At 31.0% G+C, this 25,698-nt stretch overlaps 6 protein-coding genes across 10 annotated transcripts; 3 read left to right on the top strand and 3 right to left on the bottom strand.

The window, feature by feature from the left end:
- Window positions 1-82: 82 nt before the first annotated feature.
- LOC143195186 (LIM and SH3 domain protein F42H10.3) lies at window positions 83-3,029 on the top strand. Its single transcript, XM_076402145.1, has 5 exons — window positions 83-294; window positions 674-768; window positions 824-1,009; window positions 1,066-1,437; window positions 1,491-3,029. The coding sequence occupies exons 1-5, from the start codon at window positions 226-228 to the stop codon at window positions 1,657-1,659; spliced, it is 891 nt and encodes a 296-aa protein (XP_076258260.1). The 5' UTR covers window positions 83-225; the 3' UTR covers window positions 1,660-3,029.
- A 67-nt stretch (window positions 3,030-3,096) lies between these two features.
- LOC143196361 (uncharacterized) lies at window positions 3,097-4,884 on the bottom strand. Its single transcript, XM_076404024.1, has 5 exons — window positions 4,798-4,884; window positions 4,177-4,741; window positions 3,714-4,123; window positions 3,458-3,652; window positions 3,097-3,405 (listed from the first exon to the last, which is right to left on the bottom strand). The coding sequence occupies exons 1-5, from the start codon at window positions 4,882-4,884 to the stop codon at window positions 3,193-3,195; spliced, it is 1,470 nt and encodes a 489-aa protein (XP_076260139.1). The 3' UTR covers window positions 3,097-3,192.
- A 72-nt stretch (window positions 4,885-4,956) lies between these two features.
- LOC143195192 (uncharacterized) lies at window positions 4,957-6,582 on the bottom strand. 2 transcript variants are annotated; one of them, XM_076402154.1, is made up of 4 exons: window positions 6,430-6,569; window positions 6,174-6,275; window positions 5,148-6,121; window positions 4,957-5,098 (listed from the first exon to the last, which is right to left on the bottom strand). In XM_076402154.1, the coding sequence occupies exons 3-4, from the start codon at window positions 5,407-5,409 to the stop codon at window positions 5,001-5,003; spliced, it is 360 nt and encodes a 119-aa protein (XP_076258269.1). In that variant the 5' UTR covers window positions 5,410-6,121; window positions 6,174-6,275; window positions 6,430-6,569; the 3' UTR covers window positions 4,957-5,000. The 2 variants fall into 2 exon arrangements, with proteins under 2 accessions (XP_076258269.1, XP_076258270.1); XM_076402155.1 differs by lacking the exon at window positions 4,957-5,098 and having other exon boundaries at window positions 5,918-6,121; window positions 6,430-6,582.
- Window positions 6,537-9,778, top strand: LOC143195183 (uncharacterized). 3 transcript variants are annotated; one of them, XM_076402143.1, is made up of 12 exons: window positions 6,537-6,716; window positions 6,768-6,908; window positions 6,966-7,186; window positions 7,249-7,286; window positions 7,341-7,394; window positions 7,445-7,775; window positions 7,824-7,926; window positions 7,977-8,139; window positions 8,199-8,379; window positions 8,429-8,759; window positions 8,815-9,021; window positions 9,073-9,778. In XM_076402143.1, the coding sequence occupies exons 1-12, from the start codon at window positions 6,678-6,680 to the stop codon at window positions 9,730-9,732; spliced, it is 2,469 nt and encodes an 822-aa protein (XP_076258258.1). In that variant the 5' UTR covers window positions 6,537-6,677; the 3' UTR covers window positions 9,733-9,778. The 3 variants fall into 3 exon arrangements, 2 of the variants coding, with proteins under 2 accessions (XP_076258258.1, XP_076258257.1); XR_013005492.1 differs by having other exon boundaries at window positions 7,249-7,394; window positions 8,819-9,021; XM_076402142.1 differs by having other exon boundaries at window positions 7,249-7,394.
- Window positions 9,765-10,764, bottom strand: mRpL40 (mitochondrial ribosomal protein L40). The gene is made up of 5 exons (XM_076402150.1): window positions 10,610-10,764; window positions 10,467-10,553; window positions 10,242-10,412; window positions 9,996-10,191; window positions 9,765-9,940 (listed from the first exon to the last, which is right to left on the bottom strand). The coding sequence occupies exons 1-5, from the start codon at window positions 10,642-10,644 to the stop codon at window positions 9,830-9,832; spliced, it is 600 nt and encodes a 199-aa protein (XP_076258265.1). The 5' UTR covers window positions 10,645-10,764; the 3' UTR covers window positions 9,765-9,829.
- Alg12 (Alg12 alpha-1,6-mannosyltransferase) lies at window positions 10,744-14,163 on the top strand. 2 transcript variants are annotated; one of them, XM_076402141.1, is made up of 9 exons: window positions 10,744-10,811; window positions 11,040-11,275; window positions 11,333-11,465; window positions 11,524-11,697; window positions 11,757-11,910; window positions 11,970-12,114; window positions 12,187-12,413; window positions 12,471-12,716; window positions 12,773-14,163. In XM_076402141.1, exons 2-9 carry the CDS (start codon window positions 11,150-11,152, stop codon window positions 14,109-14,111), a joined length of 2,544 nt encoding a protein of 847 aa, XP_076258256.1. In that variant the 5' UTR covers window positions 10,744-10,811; window positions 11,040-11,149; the 3' UTR covers window positions 14,112-14,163. The 2 variants fall into 2 exon arrangements, with proteins under 2 accessions (XP_076258256.1, XP_076258255.1); XM_076402140.1 differs by having other exon boundaries at window positions 10,774-10,901.
- The last annotated feature ends 11,535 nt before the right edge of the window (window positions 14,164-25,698 follow it).

The following is a 25,698-nucleotide window of genomic DNA, read 5'->3' as shown; positions in this document are numbered from 1 at the left end:
CCCCGAGTCTTCCACTTATAAATATAATGGCTTTTATATAAACTTTGACAATCTGTCATCATGACAATGACAGGATATAGTTGACACTTGTTCTTTTTATAAGACAGGACAAAAAGCTGCAAGTGGGTTGGGTTTGTCTCTGTAGGTTTCTGGATTATTTTAAACTGTTACGATTTTTCCGTTATCACAAAAATCTGATTTTTCGTTAAATAAATTCTTATCAAAATGAATAATCGTTGTGCTCGATGTGATAAAACAGTATATCAGATAGAAGAGTTGAGATGTCTGGACAAGGTATGTACGTTTTTCAAGTACTAATGCACGTAATTAGATTAATCTCTATTAAATTTGTGTCGCCCATAAGCAGGGTGGAATTTCCATATTTCCATTTCAGGCTTTCCTCATGTGTGGTATCATTAATTTAAATTGTTAATCAAGGCTAAATATTTAGTCTAAGGCTGTTTTATGACTCATAGAATAGCATATTGTTAATAAAGTTAATTTCTGACTGCACTAATTTTATTAAATTCAAACCGTGTTTGATATCATTTTAACAAACTTAAAAAAGTGGTTACTTTTACATATAAATATGGGTCTCTGAAAATGTATCCTGTGGTTAACCAATTATGTTATGTGGTAATTTAAGCCACTGATGTATCATCTCTCTGTTTAGGTCTGGCATAAGTTATGTTTCAAATGTAATGATTGTGGTATGGCACTTAATATGCGTAATTATAAAGGTTTTAACAAGGAACCCTATTGTGAAGCGTAAGTGCGACAAACCAGTAGCATGTTGCAAACAGTTTATTGATCATTATTGTAGTCATGTACCTAAAGCAAAAGCCACCACCATGGCTGAGACACCAGAGCTTAAAAGAATAGCTGAAAATACCAAACTCCAATCCAATGTAAAATATCATGCTGACTTTGAAAAAACCAAAGGAAAATTTACTCAAGTTGCTGATGATCCTGAAATGCTGAGAATTAAGCAGAATTCCAAAATAATTAGGTAAATTTGTAATGAGTATTTATTAGTTAGAAATGCCAGATTTGTATTATTTCTAGTAATGTGGCATATCATGGAGAATTACAAAGAAAAGCTGAAATGGAACAGAGAAGACAACTGAATGAAAATGGTAACACTGAAGAAACTCCTGTAAAGAATGTACCAAAGTCATCTCCTAATAATGTTGCATCTACTTTGGCCCCGGTTCAACATCCACATATCGGTAAAATAGCTGATTATGATCCTCAAGCATCTTCAGGAACTCAGTTTCAAAGTCCATATTCTTCAAGAACTTCCCAAACATTAATATATAATTCCGAGGTTGGTGGTAGCGTTATAGACCAGCCTCCAAATCGACAGATTGGATCTGTGCATGATATGGATCCAGTAAATCATAATTATGGAACATTAGGCATGGGAAGGGTATATAGGTATGTATACAGCCATAATATATAGCAAGAAGAATACTAATAATGTTTTTAAGGGCTATGTATGATTATGTAGCTGTAGATGAAGATGAAGTTAGTTTTGTAGATGGAGATCTAATTATAAATGTTAGCAGTATCGACAGAGGTTGGATGACAGGTCAAGTACAACGTACTGGACAAGTGGGGATGTTACCGGCAAATTATGTCCAACAGGCTGACATTTAATTCCTCTGCTGATTCTGTTCATTTTTGAACTTTCAGAAAGTTCCCATACAATATATCTGAAAGGATTTTTGTATGAGTTCTAATTGTTGTATAAAGCTTTATGACCAAAAAAGATGTATGTATAATACATAATACTCAAAATTCGCCAATAATTTTACTTTTATGATTTATAACATTAGGTTACAGATCAATGGGAATGATAAACATACAAGAATCTTTTCAGTTGTGCAATAGAGAAGCCAATTGTTTCTATCTCATTTTTTTTTGAAAATATTTTTCGTCATAAAATATGTATATGTATATATATACATACATATGTCATATATATAGATATATATGTCATAATATCGTCAAAGGAACCATGTCGCTTTATCTAAACATGTACATATAGAAAATCTTTTTTTAAGTAGATTAGTTACTGTTTTCCCATTTATTACCCAGAACATTACTTGCCATTGTAAATATACACAAGGGACAGAATATTATTAGAGCAGTTGGTATCCTAAGGAGTTGTCTGTAATTTTGTTTAATCATTCGCAACATCTTTGTATTTTTTTTTTTTTGGAATCAAACTTTTTTAGGTATAGGGTCATCTGAACTGCAATTGAACTGTAACTATTGTGCCTTCACAAAGTTAAGACAAAGCAAATAAACATTTGAATCTTTTACTGGTTCATTATGAGCAGCTTTTTAAAGGTTGCCTTTTTCTATATCAACATTATGGTATATGAAATAAAAATGATTCATTCCTTACTGCATTTAGAAATCTCGACCAATTGTGAGTTACTGCTTGGAGACTGAAAATTATCGAAATCGTGGTTGTATTTTCTTTATAAAAGAAAGAAAAAATATATTTTATTTATGAAAAATGTATTTTTCGAAAAGCGGTTTTTTTATAACTTATATAGAATCAGATTGTTTCTGGTGCTAAAAGACAATACTAAGCTATTGAAGATAGAATATGTACATTATTGTTCTTTTATTACACAAACTTTTTCCCTTTCTAGTGTTAAATAATACTTTGTTTATTTTTATATCTTTTATATATCCTTACTTATATATTTGTAGTTATTACAGTTCATATTCATGTCAATAACAGCGCAGTATCAGTTAAGTCACCTACATTGTACTTTATAAATTTTACATTTATATAACATTAATACGCACCGCTTGACAACTGCGCTGCTTGATCAAAATAATTAGGTCAATCATTTGTTATTTGCTTTTATTATAATATTATTTAAACAACAAGCGTTTGAGTGCCTTCACACTTTATACCATTTTTAAACAGAAAGCGTTATTTTATTAATACTAAAATATCATTATTATAAGTTGAAATTGCAAATTATAATAAACGAATATTATTGTTATAGTGTCGTATTTATTTTTACTACATTATAATTTTTGAATTGAAACAATTTGTTTAATTTTATTTGTAGCAGATGGCTGCATATCTTCATTAAATATGTTCTCTTCGTTTAAATTCTAAATTGTGTAATATTAAAGAGCTAATACACATGTTTCTGCATATATTTATAATTTATCAATTTGTGATTGTACAATTGATACATTTGACTTACTTGACATTAGTATTTTGGAAAATTCTCGATAATCTTCCTGCCTCTCATACTGCTCTCGTAATAATTTATTTTTCAGGATTTTAACATTCTCTTCTGCTAATTGAAGCTGATCTTTAAGATGTTCAGAATTTTTTTGGGTATTAACTGTACTATATCCAGATCGACCCTAAAATGTAAATAACATAAACGTGTATTAAAATTCATTAAAATGTTAATACAGATGAGTTCATGCTTTCGACGTCGTTTTTAGCCATGGCGATTTCTAATCTGATGCGTTTCTGTTTCTCAGTAACCAAGCACTGTTGTAATTTTTCGTGTTCTGTTCTGGCTTGCTCCAATCGTATTTTATACATTTCGACAAGCTTTAATAATTCTTTTTTTTCTTGTTCTAATTTATTGTAGATACTTTGTTTCTAATAATAGTATTGGTAAAACTGAAGTAACAGATATTATAAAAGCGTTAACGTAAATTACCTCACTGGCAAACTGTTCATTATTATTCGGACTCTCAGTAGAACTGCGAAGAAGCTCCCCTAGTTTCTCGTTTTGTCTTAACAATCGTTCAATTTCAGTATTGGCTTTTTGTAAATTTTCGTCTATAGATTTTTTAAACTTTTTCTTTTCTGCGTCAACCTCAGCTAATTTCTTATTCAGTTTATCTATACAGTCGCAATTTTTTTCATTCTCTTCATTAAGTTTCAACACTCTCGTTTTTAAGTCTTGCCTTTCTACTTCCAGTCTAGTGCATTTCGATTTCAACGTATCAATTTTCGTGTTCAAACTTGCGTTTACAGATGAGATTTCTCTATTTGCGTTTTCTAACATAGATATCTTTCCACTTATTTTATCTACCGCGTTAGAATCTTTAACTGACAGTTTTCGTTCTTAAAATATACAAATCTAAATATTGAAAATCACACGTTAATTTAATTCTCACCACTAAGTTTTTCTTTCAATTTTTTATTTTTTTCTTGAAGGTCGGAAATGATTTGCACGCGACCTTTCCAGTTTGTGTTCTCTTTAAGCGAATTCAAAGTCTCTCCAGTTTCCTGAAGCAAAATCTTATTCGCGTATAACAGTTCGTTTTTCAGCTGTAAGTTTACGTTTTTCATTTCCAATAATTTGTTGGTGATTGATGTAAGTTTTGCCTGTAGGGCCTTTAATTCAGATTTATGTTCCTTTTCACTTGGGGAATGTTCTTGTTTAACGATTTCTTGTTCAATTGATTCATTTTGTTTATTCTGTTCTATGTAACTAGTTAATTTGGAGCATTTAGTTTTATATTTTTCTAATTCTGCGCATTTTTCTCTCAGGGATTTACTCAAATCAACTATTTTTTCATTGATGGAATTGGAGGACTTATTAAGACGCGCTATTATAGAGGAGCCATCATCGTCTTTTAATTTTTGACTTGTTTCCGAAAGACGTTTTTCTAATAAACTACATTGTTTCTCCTTTTTACTTAAATGATCTTGCAATAATGCGTTTTCGTGCAGTAGGACCTAAAATTATAATGTTTTATGTATATATGCGGCATAAAGCATTTCATCCATATTACAGTAACTTTATTCCTAAAGAAATCGTTTATTTCGTTAGGAAAAATGAGAGGTTGCGGAATGGAAAATAGTTTTCCCAAATCATTCATGATGGCATGCATCAAAAATGACAATGTTGACATTTATATATCGAGGGTTAATATGTTCTATAAAACGCAATATAAATTCTTATGTTGTTTATTGACGTTTTTCTACATTTTGTAACTTATTTTATCTTCTTCTCATCTTTGTCCACCCTCACTTTGATATCATTTTTTTTCGAACGAATCCTTGATGATTTATTTAATCTCCATATTACGCATCCTGTAAAAAAACTATGTTTGGCTGTTATAAAAAAAATAGTAAAACTTACCACACAATAACGCAACTACGCATAGGAATCCTATCAGCATGATTAATTGTATTTTCTTGCTCATATCTTTATAGATAGAGGAGTTATCCGGAAAACCACTTTCCAAAGTTTTTAATATCCCATCTCTCTGATCATCGCTAATGCCTGGCATATCTTTTAAACTATTCATAAAGTTTTCAAGTATGTTATGAGGATTATCCTCGCCCTTCTCCTTTTGTGATTTTAAATTTTGCTTCAATACGCGTAACATATCTTGCGCCATGATTAGTGTGTCTCCATTAAAACACTTTTGTATACAATCTGTAAGTCACCTATGGTGCTGTTTCAACCAGAAGCAGTATGGTGAATTTGTAAAAAGTAAGCCAGGACAGGCTCCAGTATACTTTTAAATAATATATTAACATATTTCTTGTTTCAACAACTTTATGGATGTTTGTATTGAGCATCATTTAACAGATTAATATTAATCTAATATACAAGCAACTACTTATATAATCAAATTATTTCTTAAATTAGTTATGTTAAATATGAAAAAAACACTATATTTTAAACTGCATCAATACCTGTTCTGCATGCAAATATACTTGGACTATATTTTTAACTGATAATAACTAATTGTTTCAGCTTTAAATTGTTCATTTTAAAATGATTATTAGCATAGCAAATCTTAATGGTTCTATTGTAGTTATTATCGGTTTACGAAACAATACAATAGTTAAAATATTGATTGATTAGAGTGTACTAAAGGCTAAAGAAAAATTATTCTAATATTCTCACTAAATTATTTATTATTGATTATTTAAGACTAACAATAAACTCTGCTTGAAAGAGTCTTAATCTTTCTTTCCTAATACTAATTTTGCAAAGGTTACAAGGCCCCAAGTTGTACCACTAAGAGCACAGAGCCAAGTAGTCTGTACCAAAAACTTGTCGATAAAGCCAGTTTTGTAGTGAACGGGAAAACCGTCGTCAATCTGAAATTCATACAAAATAGAATAATTTTATAACAAAAAAAAGTTCACTTACAGCAAATTTGAATTGTTCTTTTTTCAGTGTACCATATCTGGAAGTCACTGGGTATGAGCTGGATTTGCGAATTCCTTGCCCATAGATGAGCCTCAAAATGTTCTGAAAAGATATTTTTAAAAAATCATAAAACCGTCAATGAAAAATTGGTGTTACGTAAACGATATATAATTTTAATATATTGATCAATTTACAAAATAGGACCCTAAGCTAAATATTAGATATTCATTTAAAGAGCTGACTATAATGAAATTACCTTTGAAGCGTTCATATTAAAATTTTAGGATTATTTGGCAGAGGAATAGAATTTACCCACGGGTCAAATAACTGACGTGATAATGAACGTGCTGGGCGAATACCAAATTTGACATATGACATTAATTATGAAAATTGAAAAGAACTATCTGTGCAGATGAACTAAAGAAGATGAATGTAGGAACAACCCTATAGGATATTTATTAATGTAGATGTCTCTATAATTTAAAATTTTGAATATGTGAGAGAATGACTTCCTCTTTTAGCCTCGAGATATATCCGATAATGGTATAAGCTTTTATTTTTATGTCTATTTATTTTTATTACCCAACATTTCAGGACTTGCTGAAGGATAATGCTGTAAAGAATCCAGATTTTTTAAAACATTTAAAACATGTAATTGAAAGTTATAGAAACGCTGAAGAAAATCACAGTGTTTTCATAGATATTTTACCGTTGATTATAAATCGATTTATAAGGGTGAGATAAAAAAGAGTAACATGCAAACAATAATGTAAGACTTAAAATAATTTTTAGATATATGATGATAACTTCTCTCTGTCTGAAACAACTGAAGATGAATTTATAATAATAATAATGCGAGACAATTTACAGACATCCTTTGATTTAGCTGAAAATTGTCAAGAAATTTTGAATTTGTTTTGTGAACAGCAAATGATATATTTAACAGACATTAAACATATTTTGAAACAATTATTAAACTGTGTTCTATTATTTCTGAAACATTGGGAGTGTAGGTTTGTTTTTAACAATAAGTAATAATTTAAATATTTCACTACTTTATGTTATGTAATTTTAGTTCAGAACATTATAAGGAGTTATTTTATGAAGATATAGGTAAATTGTCAGAGGTTTTGAAACATTTATATCTTATTATTTTAAATATGTTAGAGACTTCACTGACTCTAAATGAGGATGAAGAAAATGCACAAGAATTGGCAGATGGTATGTAATTATCAATTTTTTACTGTGAGGGAACAAGTATTTTGTTTTAGTGTTGCTTAAAATATCTGATATGTCAGTACATTTTTTCAATTTGGATGTAAAATTAGTTGTTTGTACCTGGAAGTCCTTTGGTACAATAGCAACAAAATATTCTGATTTGTTACAAGTCAGTTTAGATATTGCTATTCCAATTCAGTGTTTAACTAAAATAATTTACAAAATATTCCAGTCAATTAATTCAGACAGTGAAGAAACAGGAAAAGGTCCAATTAAAATACTTAGTTTTCTGATGAAAGTGTTGTATAAGGTATCTGATATATTTTACCAAAAGTTAGATATATTCTCAAAGGAATTGGTACTTCTATTGGTTGAGATTTTTAAGTAAGTTCAATTAAAATTAAATATTTTTATACAAACTGGCATTTTTAGCATGTCTGAATCAACTGCTTTAAATTATCATCTACAAGATGAAGTTTACAAAAATTTAGAAGTATTTTTGCTTCATCTCATTATTGGTGAATCTGCTTTTAAAGTATGTTTTGGTTTTTTATTTAATAACTATTTTATTTATGATTTTTTTAGAAAGAACTCTGTGATATTACAAATTTTTCAGATGTTAAAAACAAACCTGTAGGAATTTTGAATCTTTTTAGTAAGATTTTAAAAATTAGTTGTAAACAATCAGAAGACTGTTCAAATATTACTGCCAAGTTGTTGGAAGTTGTTTTCATAATTTTACCAAATGGTTTGTTGAATATAACTATACATTTTATAGGTTTAATTTAATAACTAAATCAATTTTAGCCTATGCAGAGTTGATACTGGAAGATAATTCCTTATATTATGAGTTAATTATCAACATGTCAGCTGGAATTTTATTGCAAGACAAAACAGGTTTTTCTATTAGTATATTGACTAAAAATATTGTCAATACTGATCCTGTGTGTGCTCTGTTAGCTTTAGAAGTATTTACTTTAGTTTCAAGGTAAAGTTATACCCAATTAATATTGCTTTAAATAATTTTTTTTTCATAGGAATATATCTGAAAATGAAGCCTTTATCTTGTTAATCAATTTGTTATATAGTTTAAATGATTTGCATTGTGGTTCTTTTACATCTCAGCCAGATATGCTATATTTGAAATGCTTACTGTTTAGAATGTTTCATGCCCTCTCTGACACATCCAGAGACCAAGTAATCAAGCAATTCTGTACAATCAGATACAAGCAAGTTTGGAAGTATTTGGATTTTTCTTTGTTAAATTTTAATCAAATTTCTCAGCTAATGAAACCAACTATAGAAAATGCTAACACATCAATAAACAACTTCTCTTCTGAATTTACTAAGGATTCATTTATGTGCATTGTAAGTTTCTGTTAATTGAAATATAGTTAATTTTAATGAATTTTTTTGCTATAAGGCAGATTGTTTAGAGTTGTTGTCTACAGCAGTGGTGCCACCAAATGTACCAGAAATTACCAATATTATTAGTTTTGTTAATACCTTTTGGAGTTTAGATTTAAATCAGAGCTATATAGCAGGAAATCATTGTTTGCAATACTTCCAGAAGAAAATATGTGGTATTACTACAAGTCTACTTAAAACACATATATTAAATCCACAATTAGTAAGCTTGCATCAGCTAATATTGCATTAGTTAATATATTTCCTTTTATAGGTTTTCAGACAAATGATTAAAATATCCTCTAATAAAAATTATTGGACAATAGTTTATAAAATTATTGATGGGCTTTTATATTCCACAAGTTCTACATGTGTGAATGATTCATATAATCAGCAATTAATGAAAAATATATCAGATATAATTTCATTGATTCTTCGGGATACTACCGATAATATAATAAAGCATCACTATTTTGAAATGTTTAAAAACTTAAATAGAACACATAGAGACATACTCAATACATTTTTAGATATTCTCAATTCAAATGTAGCCCATAACATATACCAAAATATTGAAAATGTTACTATACATCCAAGAACTAAAGAAAGAAATACTTTTCAACATAAATGTCTTATTTGGAATCAAGGTGCCATAATGGATAATATAAACCCAAAGATAAAAAAGCCTAAAATTGAAGAAACATCTACTAAACCTGTTAACTCTTCACAATTGTTCTCAGCCAATAAAGAGAATAATTATGCATCTGTAACCACTATGGATTTAGATCAGGAAGAATCATCAGCTTCAGAAGTTATCGATAGACTAAAAGATGAAGTTAAATGTTTACTTCGGATATGTAAGACTGAAAAATTATCTGTTAAAAATGTTTCAGATTTAAGAATTTTGACTTCAAAAATTAACTCAATAATTTAGATTGTAATTTTTTAATTATTAAATAAAACATGTTTCTATTTATAAAGTAGTTTATTTACTAAAAATGTTTTCAATTAAATGTACCTTACTTGATTTACTACCACTTTTTAGAGATATCTTTATATTCCCCATCTGGTGCATCATAATTTTCAATTCGTGGCGTCTCCACAGGCCCAACTGATTTATAAGGTAGTAAATGAAAGTCAGGCTAAAATTTAACTTGAAATGAAATGCATGTAACAATTTTTAAATGAAACTCTAACCTGTATAGCTTCTTGATAAAGCTCCTCTGACTCATTTCTCAATTCATCAAGAGCTTTTTGTTGACAATACATCACTCTATCAATCATTTGAAGGTCTTCTAATAATTGCAATCGTTTGTAATTGGCCCATTTCTTTTCTAACAACACTCTTTTTTCCAAAACCTCTGCTGATAGTGTGATATTTCGTTGCCTCTCTCTAAAAAACTCACAAGGATAATTGAATTTATGGTATTATCATATACTTACAACTTTTCATCTAGTAATGTAAGAGGGACTTCACATTCACCAATAGGTTTAAGTTGTTTAGCATGTTTTTCTAATCTCCTAATTTGTTTTTCTAATTTTTTCTTTCTTCTTTCTTCTCTTTGTCTGATTACATTAGGATCCATACGTTTCTTTTTCTTTAAAGGTTCAGCTCTAGATAATTATACTATAAGTATTATATGCAATGAAAGGTAAAAGTATACATACGAAAGACATGGTGTAGCTTTAAAATATAAAGGTGTATTAGTAGATATTGCCCGAAGCGGAACTTGGGATGAGTTTTGTAAGCATATTCTAAAGAAAATTTTATTTCAATTAAATCACCTTTATATCATATCATCTACATTTACCTATTAAATTTACATATAATGGTTGCTAAACTCATATTTGGACATAAAATACAGTTACTTTTTTAATGAAATAACTCTTATATTTAAGTTAAACCATAAAAGTTTTACTTTGACAATTTTAATGTGAAAAAAGTAGGTTAAGATTTTATTCTATGGTTAAGTTTAGTCAGAGTTTAGTTAAATCAAATGAACTACTGTTAAGGTATATTTACATTTACTTATCACAAAACATTGAAATATTTTGTGTTACTTATTACCAAAGTATTATTTTAAATAATGTTTAATTCATACAGTAAGTATTAAGGATTCTTGTTTCCAATATATTTTTCGGCAGATAAAATGTTTTTTGTGAAGTCACGTTGAGTTTAAATATTTGATCAGGTCATGTCCTCACAGCTGGTATTTATAGTCTAAAAATATTTTTTTTTAGGTTAACTAGGACCAAAGTGGTGAAATAATCGTAGTGTAGTATTTCGCTACACGTATGTTGATTATATATCATCAATGATGTCAACGAACAGGTAGTAGCAAACATAAAAAATGACTCAAATTATGGTAATCATTGCTGCCGCTCATTTAGTCTATTGTCCATTTACTAAAGTGGAGGAAAGTTTTAATTTACAGGCCATTCATGATATCCTTTACCATAAATGGAACATTTCACAAGTAAGAATTTTATTAATTCATGGTTTCAATAAAAAAGTTTTTTGTGTGTATTTTCAGTATGACCATTTGGATTTTCCTGGAGTAGTTCCTAGGAGCTTTTTAGGACCACTTTTTATTTCAGCTTTAGCCTTTCCATTTGTATTTATTCTTCAGTGTTTAGAATTTAATAAATTTTGGTCTCAATATGTTGGTAATATACAAGTTTTACCAAAGCTTTGTGTGTGGCATTTAATTTAATTTTTCCATAGTAAGATTCATTTTGGCACTATGTGTAATATATAGTTTCAAAAAATTGAGCAATACATTGTCCAAACAGTTTGGAACTAGATGGCTACAATGGTTTATAGCTTTAACAGTAACTCAAAGTCATTTTATGTTTTATATGAGTAGACCTTTACCAAATATTATGGCACTACCTTTAGGTAATACCGAAAAATTATTTATTAAATATTTCAAGTATTTTTTATATATAATATTTCAGTACTATTAGCATTAGATGGCTGGTTGCGAAATGACGATAAAAGTTTCATTTTATTTGCTGGAGCATCAATTATAATTTTTCGAGGAGAATTAGCACTGTATTTTGGCATATTACTTTTATATGATGTTTTCACTAAAAGAATTACAATAAAATGGTAGGTTAGTAAACAAAATATCGTTTTGGATTTACACACATTTAAATATTTCATTATAGCATCCTTCAAATTGCCATTCCTGGGGGCATCTGTTTTCTATTACTTTCTGTAGTGATAGATTCATTGTTTTGGAATAGACCTTTATGGCCTGAAGGAGAAGTTCTGTGGTATAATATTGTGTTAAATAAAAGTTCTAATTGGGGGGTATCCTTTACACTATTAGAATATTAGCTAACATTATGATTGATACAATTTTGTCTTAACTTTTTAAAATAGACTTCGCCATTTCTGTGGTATTTTTATTCAGCTATACCTAGAGGCCTTGCTGCATCAACATTCTTGGTACCAGTTGGTTGTTTTTTAGATGAAAGAGCGCGCAAGGTTGTGCTACCATCATTATTGTTTGTTTTGTTGTATTCATTATTGCCTCATAAGGAATTGCGCTTTATTATTTATATTTTTCCATTTTTAAATGTTGCAGCTGCAACAGCGTGTCATCGAATGTAAGTTTTTTTTGTATATTTAGATATAAATTTTTAAACGCCACATATTTTCAATAGATGGGAGAATAGGAACAAGACGCCAATATATCATTTCCTATCACTCGGTGTGGCAGGTCATTTAGCAGTTAATTTGTTGTTCACCTTATTCTTGTTGAGTATCTCGGGCACGAATTATCCAGGTGGAGCAGCCATTTCTCATCTGAATCGGTTAGCCCGACATGAACCCACAGTCCATGTACACATATCAAATTTAGCTGCACAAACAGGAGTATCTAGATTTACTCAGATTCATCCAAATTGGATGTAAGTATCTAAAAGTGTAAATAATTATATTAGTATTTATTTTTGTTTTAATTTAGCTATAACAAGACTGAACATCTGAAGAATACTGATCGAGATATTCTAAAGTTTACACATTTGATTGTTGAAGGAAAAAGCAAATTTGCTACGAATTTAAAACCATTGTCAGTAACTCACGACATCATAGACACCATAGAGTCTTTCTATCAATTGTCTTTTAATTATTTGACCATCCCGCCAGTAAAAATCAAGACAAGACCAGCGTTGTTCATATTAAAACGAAAAGACAATTATATGGACATCTTAGAGGCTCGACCAGATCTTTTTGTTAATAAAGTGCTTCCCGATTCAGAAGAATCGAAAAATGATGTAAGTTTAGAAGAAAGAGCACCGTTAGCTACAGACGAAAACATTAAACAGCCAGAATTTGTGAGTCATGAAGAAATAGAAAAAAGCACAGAAAAAAATGATGGCGATAAAGCTGTGCCTAATAAAAAATATAGTCGTCGCGTTAATCAGGTTACTGATGAGGATAATCTTGAGAATTCAGAACTCATTGTTGAGCAAGAGCAAATAGTTCCACAAGAAGAGAAAAAGAAAGAAAATACCATAAAAAAGATATATAAGAAAATTAATAGTGATAGATTGTTAAAGAAATTATATAAAGAGGACGTACCAAAATTAAAATCCAAAGAAGTTGACGAAGTAGTAAAATCAGTTAAGAAAGAAATTGGTTTTAGTACTGAAATACGACAGAAAATTAAAGGCATATCAGTGGAAGATAAAAAGAAACCGAAAGAAATCAAACCTATCAGTGTAGACATAAAGAAACTGCGGGTCAAGCAAAATATTAAGAAAATAGTACAGAAATATAAGCGAAAAAAGACAGACGAGGATTATCAGCCACCGGTAGCAAAGAAAACTATCGACGTTAACGAAGAAATAAGTAAAATCGAGCAACAAATTGTTGATATAATCGAAAGCAATCCGCATATCATCAACAAAGAATTCATTAAAGCTAAACTTAGTGAGACTATCAAGCAGGAATTGATTAATGTGTTAGCTTCACCTTCTGCTGATGTCAGTGAGTTTAAAATGGATGATTTTGAGGAATCAGGAGCTGCTCACCAAGTGGAAGAAACAATTAAAAAAGTAGAGGATGAAGAAGCAGAAGGTGCTGTACAATTATATGATTCTGATGAACCAGATAAAGGACATGAGCTAAAATTAGAGTCTGAAGAGGAGTTGGAATCGGATGTTTCGGATAAAGTATTGTTGGCAAAGAAATTTAAGAAAGCGACTGAAAGATTGGATAACATAATTAATATTATCGACGAAATAGTAGATACCATTGAGATAGTCGATGAAGAAGGAACTGAAAGAATGGTTCATAATTGATTGTTTATTTTTTATAAACGTTTGTTGTTGAAATAAATATTTTGAAAGCAAATGCTGTTTTATTTTCCGGTGTTCGCCGATTATTATATGATATAATAAGTAAATAAAAGTTATTATTTCATAGGAACTCTAGCATTTTTGACCTATATTTAACGACGAATGTTAATGAGCCATCCGGCAATTAACTAGCTTGCGTCCTTGACATTTTCATTGGCATCTCATGTAAAGTGTTCCCATCGCCTGAAACGTCAGGAAGGAAGTGTGTACTGAAATTGCGACATATCGTACTGTTGTTTTAAAAAGTAATGTTTAATTAATTGACTGCATTATGTACATATTTTATGGTGAATAAAACATCTAGAGTGCGACGTGCATATATATATGCACTGCAAATGATGCATGAGTGTTGAATGCTTTGATACAAAGAAGGGAAGAGATATTACTCGGAGAAGTTACAAACAAATATTCAATGGTACGATTTGTAGAGACGAAATATCTATATATATTCAGTAATTCTTGATGGAGACATGTAATGAATAAGATGACGAGCGAAATTCCGGTTTCTCAGTCAATTTGACACTTTCGAACATATCGTAATACACAAGGAGATATTTTGAGACATTATTATAGATGATTTGCAGCCGAATTAATTAATTGGGAGTAATAAGCTTGACTTGATCAATTTTAATGGAACTATACTACCATCCTTCATAAAATGGTTTTAGGTTTAACTTTTTTTCCTGACTGAGTTCTGAATGAATTAACGTTTCCTTCGACAAATTAGATCTAAACGGATCTGTAAGAAGTGTCTGAAGAACAAATAGCATTTTATACTGTTATTTTATTTTATACATAAATCAACCACGTGTGTTTCTAGATTATCCTTATTCAATATAATGCTGTAACTATCTACGTATATTCAAATACGACAACTTTACAACATACATACAATACCTTGCCAAGGTCGGTCCCAAGACCCGATTGTAAAACGAGGAGGATGATCACATTGCCACAATGATCAGAACTGGGAAACTAGGAATGATATCAATGAATTTAAACATGATAATAATAATAAATAATTTAAATAATTTTTGGGGGAACATATACTTCCAAAGCGCACGCACCATCATAGAAAAGTAAAAGCTACTGCAATTAATAGAAGACTCATATTTTGATAATTATTGTACCGTTTAGTGCTGCCTTTTTTCAGTATAGTTTTCCGTTTCCCTATCGACCTTGATCATTTCTGTCGTGACTTCGTCGATTCTAGCAGTCTTACCATACTTTAATGATTTTATTGATGATCGGAATTCATTTATTGTTAGCTCGACTTCAGGAAATTACGTTTCTGGAATATGAATTATTGGTGGTTTTGCTAATTCATGTGGATGTTTGGGAAATGGTTGAATTAAGATAAGGTAGCAATAATACTTTAATCAAAAATCTGATGCTAAAACTAATTTAGCGATATGGTATACCACTATGCATTTGCAGCCTATACAGTAGATAAAAACTGGGAACTGACATATTATGATAAGAATCAATGATCTTTGACATTTTCTCATACAAACTTCTATATACCTTATAATGCGGAACGATTAATCAGATTCATTTGATGTTTGAGTCAAGGATATATCATCTCTTTACTACCACTCAACCACTACCACTGGTAGTGGATGAAATTATGTGGAAATTATTTAGAAAATGATAGGGCGTCTAGTATGATGTTACAAACCTCTTGACCGATTATAGCAATATGGTATGCAACTATGCGGTTGCACCAAAAACAGCCAATAAAAAATATTATTTTGTGCAAAAATTATTTTGGTATCTTCTAATAGATGACTTATGCCACGAAGCCATACTATAGTGCATTTGAAAGGTAAGCATCCTTACTTTGCAAATGATATGCTTGGAAATGCAGATTCACGAAGGGCAGAAGTTTCACAATAGCGAAATTATAGTTTTACTAAGAAATTAGAAAAGGACGTTTATCGAAACAGTACGGTATTTGAAATGTATATGATATGTGTTTTGAGAAACATAAAGAAGCGAAGTTAGTCCAATCAAATAAAAGTAACTCAAATTATCGATATAGCGTTACATTTTAGAAATTTTAATACACTTTAAAATTACTCGTTAAAAGCCAATCATCTAAAATTTAAAATGTCGCTGGACTCCGACAGTATAATAATATTTTATGTGATCATTGCAATTTTTAAATTATTATAACCCTTTTATGTTATAATAACAAATGTTTTGTCAGTAGAATGAAAGATTTAGTCAATAGATTTATTACAACTCCAGATTTATATTCCTTAGATTAAGTAAACGTGAATATGTGAAAATATATCACTTTTGCTGTTATTTACATCTACATCAGAAACAATCACAACACTTGTGGATGGCTTGAAATTGGTTTTCTTTTTTTCCACTCTGAAGTTGACTCTGCTTTTGTTTTTTCTTAAAAATGTATATAAAACTAGACATGTGAGCGTTAAATACTACAATATTTACGAAATCCCATTTTGTAATCCTAATCATTTTTTGTTGTTTTTGTTGCTAGTCTTGATTAGAATACAAAGTATTCTATTAATTATTTCTATGAATTTGCGTATAGATCAAGAACAAGATCAAGGCAAGGGAAAAAGAGGCAACATGAATACTGGTGAATCAATACATATACATTTTGCATTATATTTTAGGACAGATTTTTATGCAAAAGTCTATTGGAATAGAACTGGACTAAAACATGGAGAGTAGTTAAAAACTAAACTAAATATTTTTAACCGATATATATTTAGTTCACATGATATCAAATGGTACCCCAATAATCAGTAATACTACATATTTTGGGACGAATCTTTCTTTAAAATTGTGTTGGCTTATTAAAAAGAAAATATTTATGAAAATATGTCATAGGTGTGTCATGGAATGAAATTCCGGTTATTCGAGACATAAGTAACAATGTAGAGTTTAAGACTATGTGTTGACCTACAGTATTCAAGTATGAGGATCTCATTGCTATAAATAATATGTTTTTCAGAATAAACTTTTCAGAAGTATCGCATTCACATTGCTATATAGGAAATTAAGACAATCTCAAAGAGTCATGATGAGCAGTGCAGTGAAGTGTATTTATTTTATACGCCAAATAAAGACTAAATTAAGTTATTGCAAAAACAAATTGTGTGATTTGCCCGTGACTAGTAAGTAGTAATTAATAAATAAAAAATTAATCGAAACATTGTTTTGTTATCTAAATTTCTCTAAATTATTTTTTTTGACTTCTTCGTAAATATAAGGTGTTATATAAAACACTGAACTAGGATATTATTGGGGAAAATATATTTTATTAACGCCCCAAATAGGAAACGATTCAAGAAGAAGTCTATTCACTTTATGCTGTGACGCTATTATACTTACTGTTACACCGCACCACATTTTGGACTTAAGAGTCAGGTTCTTTTTAACCGACTTCAAAAAAGAAGGAGGTTTTCTGTTCGGTTGTATATATTTTTATAATGTATGTTCGTCGATTCTCCGTCAATTAAAGACCGATTTTCAAAATTCTTTTTTTATTCGAAAGAGTGCACTTCCGAGGTGGTCCCATTGGAACCAAATCAGGATCTGATTGGGGAGGGGAGAGGAGTTTAAATCGAGGAAAAACTTAAAATTTCAAAGGAGCGTAGAATATTTTCACATATCTTTGTGTACAGTGTTATTTCTGAACTGATGTGAAGAAAAATCGGAAGTAGTTCAGGGTAAAAATCAGTCAGTTTGCTTTTTAAGCAATAACCATATCGTATGAGACGTCGTAGAAACCTTAAAGGCAATTGTTTCTATGGTGTTATGGTTAGAACGTTCAGCTCACATACGGAGATCGCAGGTTCAATTCCCAAGACGGTAGCGGCTTTTTTCTTCCAGTTTGATTAGAACATGTCAAATCACCTAGACTAGGTAGCGGACCTCGGGACCTGAAAAGTTTCTTTTTTTAATCTAACAATGATTCTATTCCTGCTTTTCCTCATTCGAGCTGTACTTTTACTTGGGCTATCCATTGTAATACTTAATAAGATAACTGCGTAATTTAATGGGTAAATATCTAACACTAAAAAGGGAAAAATGAAGTATTTTTAACAAAAAATCGAGCCGACTTCGAAAAATTAATAAGGAACTTACTAAGAAGTATAAAATAACCAAACTTTTTTAATACAAAAAAAAAGTTTTAAAATAATATATGTACATAATAACTGTAATAACTAAATAGAAATAAACAGAAACTTTATTTAACCTATCTATGTGTGATCAGTGATTAGTAGGTAGTAGTTCAAATAATATTTTAAATAGATAAATAGGTTTAGGTGGGTATTAAGTTTGTAATTGTGTGTATATTGTAGAATATAAAATAGGTGTAGCAGACAGGTTAAATAAAATTTCTGTTATCAAAAGATGTAAGTTTGATTATGTTTTACTTTTTAGTGTGCAAGATGCTTATTTATTTATTGCCTTATTTATTTTTTGAAGTCGGTTCAATTTTTTGTTAAAAATACAAAAAAACATTATTGAATAATTGAATTGCTAAACGAGCTGTGTGTGCTGTGGCCTCATCTTGCTGAAACCACATGTCCTCTAGTCCTTGATCTTCTATTTCGGATACAAGAAAATTTTGAATCATGTCTTGGTACCGTTCAGCAGTAAATAGATGATGATGATGATGATGTTTCCAGCATGAATACCACACCATCCAGTTGTTTTTAGTGGATGCAATGAAGTTACATGAATTAATTGAGGATTCTGTGTTCCCCAAAACCGACTGTTCTGTTTATTGACGTGACCACTGAGAAGAAAATGGGACGAAAAATCTGCAGTTTCAACAGACAGCCTTAGGATTGCATTACTGTACTCAACTTGTTGATAAGAACACATTTTCAAATCAGTTTTCAAAATTCGCCTTAAACTACGTGTAGAAATGTGTAACTGGGAGTCATGTCCCAGAATTGATGTTTCTGGAGACTGCATCACTATGGCATCTGATGCGATCAGAGCCACATTTTTAGCGTTACTAGATGTCCGTTGTCTTCAAGAACCGAGGCCTGTCTGCTGTCGTACCGTACTCTCGAAAATTCGCATCTAAACGGTATACTGTGGTTTTGTGAGGCACTGGACAATTAGTATATTTTTGACGTAATTTAAAATTTGGACGTCTACACAACACAATGGTTAAAGCGAAACTGAGCTAAACGTCACATAATCAAGATGGCGCGCAATCTAAATAGTAGCGGGTCTTTTGCCCCACCTGTTATAATGCCATGATTTCAGATAGCTTACGACTGTTTTTTTAATGCCATCTACCATATTCACAATCCTAGGCTTTACTGTGTTATTTGATAAAGCTAACTGACGTATTTGGCTTTGCTGTTTTTTTTTCGAACAATCGAGATGTTGCAATTTTTAGTGACGGAAGAATTATCTTCTCACCAATAACTTGTGGAGTCATATTTATTTGGAAGAAAATTTAGAGTATCGCACGAAATGGCGTTCTCGACATTTAAAAATATCTCGGCTGGAGTTCCACAAGGTAGCGTCTTAGGACCTCTCCTGTATCTGCTCTACACTGCTGACATTCCAACAACAAAAGAAACACTTCTTGGAACCTTTGCTGATGACACAGTTATTATGGCAAAAGATATATCTCTGCCTGCATATCTCTGCAATAGAAAAAGTGCAAGTGGCAGTCAACAAAATCTACAAATGGACAAAAGATTGGAAAATTCAACTTAATAGCTCCAAATCTGTCCACGTTAATTTTGCATTAAGGCGAAATAATAAAAACTTAATTATATCACTCAATGGATGCCCGATTCCTCAAGCAGAATCAGCAAAATACTTTGGAATCCATCTTGACGGTAGATTAAATTGGAAGCATCACGTTAGACAAAAAGCAAAACACATTAGAACCAAAATAAAACAACTATACTGGTTAGTCGCAAGATACTCTCAACTTGATCTAAAATCAAAGAGGTTGATCTATAATACAATTATAAAGCCAATTTGGACCTATGGGGTGGAAATATGGGGTTGCACTAAAAATTTAAATCAGTTAGTCATACAGCGCTGTCAAAACAAGGTTCTTCGATTGATTACCAATGCCTATCGCTATGTAACCAATGAAGAACTGCACGATGACCTGGAAATCAAATGGATTTGCGAAGTTGTGCAGGATTTCGCCTTGAAACACGAAAGAAGGTTACTAAATCATACTAACCTGGAAGCAATACAACTGCTGGACAGCGCGCAGCATGTCAGGAGATTGAAACGAACAAAACTATACGAACTTGTGTGAACATTTAGTGTGTGTTATTAGTGTAAATTATAGCTATAAGTTAATAATTAATAAATAATTATAATTTTATAATTCAGGAATACATACTGATGTATTTTCTCGCACTCGTCTTGCTTGTTAATTAATCCAAGCACATAGGAAAAGTATCTAATAAAGATGTTATAAAAAAAAACCAATAACTTGTGATTTAACTCTTTCTTCTTATTTGCGAAGAAGTATTTTGACTTTTCTTCGTAGTCAGAATGTTTTAGTTCCAAATGCCTCTGCAACTTTGAAGGTTTCATTGATTCGTTTGGTAGTTCGACATTGCAAATTCCACATAATCGTTTGTTATCTGTGCCCTCCATAAAGTCGAATTGAATGTAATATTCAAAATATAATGATGTAATGTAGATGTAATACTGAATGTAATAGTCAGATCAATGACGCCTGCTTTTTTGAAAATCCATTTACTTGTCCATCACGCACCCGTTTGTTGGAATACATATTAGAATTTGTACTTGGTTGTACTAACTCACTATTATTCAATTGTTGTTGCGACCCGGTATTTTATTTTGATGGCTCGGAAGCGAGTCGCCACCCGGAAAATGGAAACACTGCTTTAAAGTATTATACGCCTTGTTCTACGATAGTTCAAACAAGCGATTGGTGAAATATATGTTATCTCCCAGATGTTGATTAACGTTTCATGAGCGACAGTATCCACGGCTATGATAGCATATACAAAACATGATAAAATATCACCGGCGAAGGGGAATAGTGGGAAAATCCATAGTTAACTGACAGAGACCGACGAATATTAAAAATGATTGCGGTCTGATAACGTGAAACTACCGTGGCAAAAGTGACAGCAGAAATGAACACCCACTTGAGTAATACTGTCTCGACAAAAACAAAAGAGTGGGAGTTTCAAAAAGCTAACATTCATGGAAGGACTGGTAAGCTGCGATAGAAGTGGTGCAACGGTCATAAAACCAGGACAATTGATGATTGGAAGAACGTGGTATGGTCCGATGAATCATAGTTTACATAGTTTCCTAAAAACGGCTGGGTTTATGTATGAACAATCTCAAAAGAAACCGACGATCCGAGCTGCTTGCTTCCTACAGTCAAGCATGAGGTAGGTTCCGTTATGATTTGGGCCGCAATATCGCGGTATTCAGCTGATTTTCTTATTCACACCGCCGGCCGAATTACTGCGAATGAATATCTCAATGGTGAATATTGCTGTCAAATATTGCCACATTTCAAGATGCGCCCATATGTACACTCAAAAAAGTCCAGTCTTGTTTTAAGAAGCATCGGAATATTATCAAACATCTTTCCTGGCCACCACAATCACCAGACCTTAATATCATTATGGGGAGTTTAGGGCAGATAATGAGGAGTTGATTTCCATCTTCAACATCTTTGAAGATATTAGTGGATGTTTTAGTACAAGAATGGGGCTCATGAATCTATTCTTCTTTTTGCGAAGAATTGTAATATTATCAAATAAATGTCGTATATATTTCTGGTGTTCATATTATTTTATCCATCCCCTGTATGCTGGCTGGATTTTAAAAAAACATGAAGCCGATTAATACTTACTCACTCATTACTTTCAATGCATATATTTGGTTAATTCTTATTTGTCACTAACATTTTGTTTGATACTACATTCACAGTTTCGCCATATGTTTGCCAACGCCTTTCTCTGTCTTCTCACCTGATTATCAGGGCTATCTGCATATTCTTAAATAACAAAACAGTGACTTTTTATAAAACTCAATGTTAATTTTATTCGCATGCATTCTCATTCGCATTCTTCTATTATTTCTAATTCTGTTCGTCTTTATAACATGTTGGATTATGTTAATATATATTATTTGGTGAACTTGTGTGGTACTCTTTTGTTTTTTTTTGCATAACAAACATTTAAATGTCAACGGTGGCCTGTAAATGGTTTTATTGTCTATAGCTTTATATTCAAATATGAAGATTATATGAAGAGTAGTTAGCCTTGACAAGAAAATAAAAACAATATTACATGTCACATAGTAGTCTATGTAGTTTATATGTTTTATACGTTATATTTATATTTACGAGAGCAAAATCATGGTATACACCACGATCGACATGCTCAATATTCCTCAAAGTATTAGTAGCAAATATAACCCTTGGGCTGAAAAGTCACCTAAGGCCTAAAACATAGATGGCGCTAGTCTTATTGCATTCACCGCTTTTGAGTTAGTACTAATCTTGAAAAGAAAGCTCTTAATATCATGATATTCTACTCAAAAGTTTATAAGTTATTTTGTTAAGGGTGACCCTACTTTTGTTATTTTCAAAACAATAGATCAAAAAGAGTTTCGTGTTTTAATTTCACACTGCTTTTTTAAAGGGAAAATTACTGTTCAAGCGAAGCAATGGCTTGAAAAGTGTTACAAGGACTCAGAAACTACAATAAATCGTTGGTTTGCTGAATTTGTCGTAGAGACACCGATGATGCAGAACGTAGTCGACGCCCAAATGAGGTGGCAACACCAAAAAAAAATCCACAAAATCGTTTTGAATAATCGAAAAGTGAAGTTGCGTCAGTTAGCTAACATAATAAAGATATCAAAAGAACGTGTTGGTTTTATTTTGCATGAGAATTTGATTATGAGAAGGCGCTGTTTAAAGTGGGTGCCGCGAATGTAAATGCTATGATTCTGAATAGTGTGTGACCACGTTTAAACATAACAAGCCAGCATTTTTGCATCAGTATGTGACAATGGGTGAGACATGAATCCACCACTTTACTCCGGAATCAAAATGATTGTCATCTGAGTGGACAGCAACTGGTGAACCTCGTCTAAAGGACCCGAAAGCACAAAATTCGGCTGTAAAGGTTATGGCTTCGGAATGTTGGGATATGCGTGTTGTAATATCCATCGGCTATCTTGAGAAGGGAAATACCATCAACGGTGAATATTATATAGCATATATTTGAAGCCGAAATTGCAAAGAAGCGACCGTATATGGCAAAGAGAAAAATTTTGCTTCATCAAGACAACGCACCGTGTCACAAGTCAACCAACACAGTGACAAAATTACATGAATTGAACTTGGTTCCCAGCGACTGCTGGCGGTTCGCTGACCTCAAAAAATGAGGAACGGTAAGAAATTTCGCTCGACTGAAGAGGTTTTCGCTAAAACTGAGGTCTACTTTGAGGCAATAGATAAATCATTCTACAAAATGATTATGAATTATTGTGTAGCTCTTGATGGAGATTACGTTGATGAATAAAGCCAATCTTGAACGTGTTTTCTTTGTTATGCCTGGGACTTTTCAGGCCATGTGTTATGTATCTGGATCTTAGTATGCGGATAGTAAAGCAGGTAATAATAAATTATAGTAGAAAGTCTCATCCCTCAGTCCAGTAGACGGACAACACCGTGACTTATTCTTTTGAAACATATTGTCATGACACAGAAAAAAAAAGTTAAACATTTTTTTATAGCCAACGTAATTATTTTTTAATTATTTTTTGGTGTCTTGGCATTCACACAATATCATACACTTACATTTGCATCAGCCCTTCAAAAACAAGTGTTTGTTTTAGTGATTTCCTTAGGTATTATTATTAGCAATTTTATCTCAGGTGAAATAAGTATAGATAATCAAATGAGAACAAACTTTTTTAATTAAGTGGGAAGCAATTAGGATGTGTGAAGATTCAAAAGATAATATTTAATTGTATTAATCCATTAATTATTATATTTTAAATCCTCGAATCTAAAAGTCTGTGATAAATAAAATATAGCCTATTATTATAGTATTATCTTGTTATAGGTTATATTTAAAATATTTTACATTTAGATTCTATAACATTATCTGTTTTTATTATTTTGCGTACACTTTTTTTATGTTTAAGAAAGGAAGATGTCATCATGGGAATAATGTAAAATTGACTGATAACCACATATATATTATTGTATTATTTTTTTAGCGATATTTTAATGTAGGTATAAATATATATATTTTTTAATTTGACTTGCGCCGACTAAGTTTTAGTATTTCATTTAATCAAATCTGCATATGAAAAACATATAGTCCGTTCAATAAAATAGTGAACTCGCGTCATTTGAATTGATAACGTCAAAATATCGCAATGTTGCTGCATTAACTCCGACTTTTAGTTCAATTTGGCTTTGATATACAAAAAAATTCTAATCTAAATAAAATAATTAAAGAAAAATACTGCTATCAAATATAATTTATTTTAACATGATAGTACATCTAATGTATATGTTATCGAAGGATGTAAAAGTACAATTAATTATACAGTTATACTAGTTTGTAGGTTATGCTTGTGTTTTATTATATTTACATTGAATTTTTTTCCAAACCATCTATGTGGTACTGTTCTAGGCGCATATTTTATGTAATGGTATCCCCTGGAGACCCAATTCACCTAATTAACAATTGTATATCCAAGTAATATATTCTACATTCATTAGATAGCATATTTACTTTTTACGTTTTGTTCTTGTTTTCTTCGGTACAGTGTTTCTTTGTAAAGTAATTTTGATATCACTCTATTTCTCCTGAGTTTGTTCTGTTACCACCTGTGTACCTAACTCTCGATAAAATTAGATTTAGTCACTACATTCTCCCTAATGCATTTGCCATATATGCATAACAGCTAGTATTCTTTCTCTGGTTACTCATTTTAACCTAATGTTCATGCATATTCTGAACAATTACACACATATCTCTGCACATAAATATTTCACACTCTACAATAAGATTTCTTGCTAAGAATTATCATATTTATTATATACTCACCTTTAGTTGTTTCCATTCTCATCACCCTGTTTTGGAAATTGTCAGCATTGAATCACAATCCCATATTCAGAGTATCACTCAAATGAATTTGTTCACGATTTAATCAATTGTCAATTTCTTCTTCAATGTGTCTGACCGAATTCATCCAAACTGAAGGTGTTATTTACTATTCCTGTTTCCAGCATGAAGAACAAATACATCTTCAATGGATTATTAATAAATGTTATGACTAGTAAAACCTAATCAATTGTTATTCCAACGTTTACCTTTTTCCATCAACTTTTGTTGTCTTAACACTATTTTTATTAACATCTTTCCATGAATAACCATTGGGAGAATTGGTACATTTCTGAAATATCCATTTCTCATCTAAATACATAAATTGAAATAAAAAGTCTTCCTTAATTTTATAATAGAAGTTCTATCAG

Source organism: Rhynchophorus ferrugineus, unplaced genomic scaffold, assembly GCF_030347505.1.
Source record: "Rhynchophorus ferrugineus isolate W39M unplaced genomic scaffold, kcgeb_rfMv2 rfM4, whole genome shotgun sequence".
Taxonomy (NCBI): domain Eukaryota; kingdom Metazoa; phylum Arthropoda; class Insecta; order Coleoptera; family Curculionidae; genus Rhynchophorus; species Rhynchophorus ferrugineus.
Note: the sequence above shows the minus strand (reverse complement) of the source record. Positions and strands in the feature narration are given on the sequence as shown.

Excerpts from the sequence above, each read along its gene's own strand:
- LOC143195186 (XM_076402145.1), top strand. The coding sequence starts at position 226 with ATGAATAATCGTTGTGCTCGATGTGATAAAACAGTATATCAGATAGAA. Across the intron at positions 769-823 it reads AAGGAACCCTATTGTGAAGC|TCATGTACCTAAAGCAAAAG; the intron begins GTAAGTGCGACA and ends TCATTATTGTAG. Across the intron at positions 1,010-1,065 it reads CAGAATTCCAAAATAATTAG|TAATGTGGCATATCATGGAG; the intron begins GTAAATTTGTAA and ends TATTATTTCTAG.
- LOC143196361 (XM_076404024.1), bottom strand. The coding sequence starts at position 4,884 with ATGAATGATTTGGGAAAACTATTTTCCATTCCGCAACCTCTCATTTTT. Across the intron at positions 4,742-4,797 it reads TCTTTAGGAATAAAGTTACT|GTCCTACTGCACGAAAACGC; the intron begins GTAATATGGATG and ends TTATAATTTTAG. Across the intron at positions 3,406-3,457 it reads TCGAAAGCATGAACTCATCT|GGTCGATCTGGATATAGTAC; the intron begins GTATTAACATTT and ends TTTACATTTTAG.
- LOC143195192 (XM_076402154.1), bottom strand. The coding sequence starts at position 5,409 with ATGGCGCAAGATATGTTACGCGTATTGAAGCAAAATTTAAAATCACAA. Across the intron at positions 5,099-5,147 it reads CGTAGTTGCGTTATTGTGTG|GATGCGTAATATGGAGATTA; the intron begins GTAAGTTTTACT and ends GTTTTTTTACAG.
- LOC143195183 (XM_076402142.1), top strand. The coding sequence starts at position 6,678 with ATGACTTCCTCTTTTAGCCTCGAGATATATCCGATAATG. Across the intron at positions 7,395-7,444 it reads TGCACAAGAATTGGCAGATG|TGTTGCTTAAAATATCTGAT; the intron begins GTATGTAATTAT and ends ATTTTGTTTTAG. Across the intron at positions 8,380-8,428 it reads GTATTTACTTTAGTTTCAAG|GAATATATCTGAAAATGAAG; the intron begins GTAAAGTTATAC and ends TTTTTTTCATAG.
- mRpL40 (XM_076402150.1), bottom strand. The coding sequence starts at position 10,644 with ATGAGTTTAGCAACCATTATATGTAAATTTAATAG. Across the intron at positions 10,413-10,466 it reads AAAGCTACACCATGTCTTTC|AGCTGAACCTTTAAAGAAAA; the intron begins GTATGTATACTT and ends ATAATTATCTAG. Across the intron at positions 10,192-10,241 it reads ACATTACTAGATGAAAAGTT|AGAGAGGCAACGAAATATCA; the intron begins GTAAGTATATGA and ends TGAGTTTTTTAG.
- Alg12 (XM_076402141.1), top strand. The coding sequence starts at position 11,150 with ATGACTCAAATTATGGTAATCATTGCTGCCGCTCATTTAGTCTATTGT. Across the intron at positions 11,698-11,756 it reads TATTATGGCACTACCTTTAG|TACTATTAGCATTAGATGGC; the intron begins GTAATACCGAAA and ends ATAATATTTCAG. Across the intron at positions 12,414-12,470 it reads GCAACAGCGTGTCATCGAAT|ATGGGAGAATAGGAACAAGA; the intron begins GTAAGTTTTTTT and ends TATTTTCAATAG.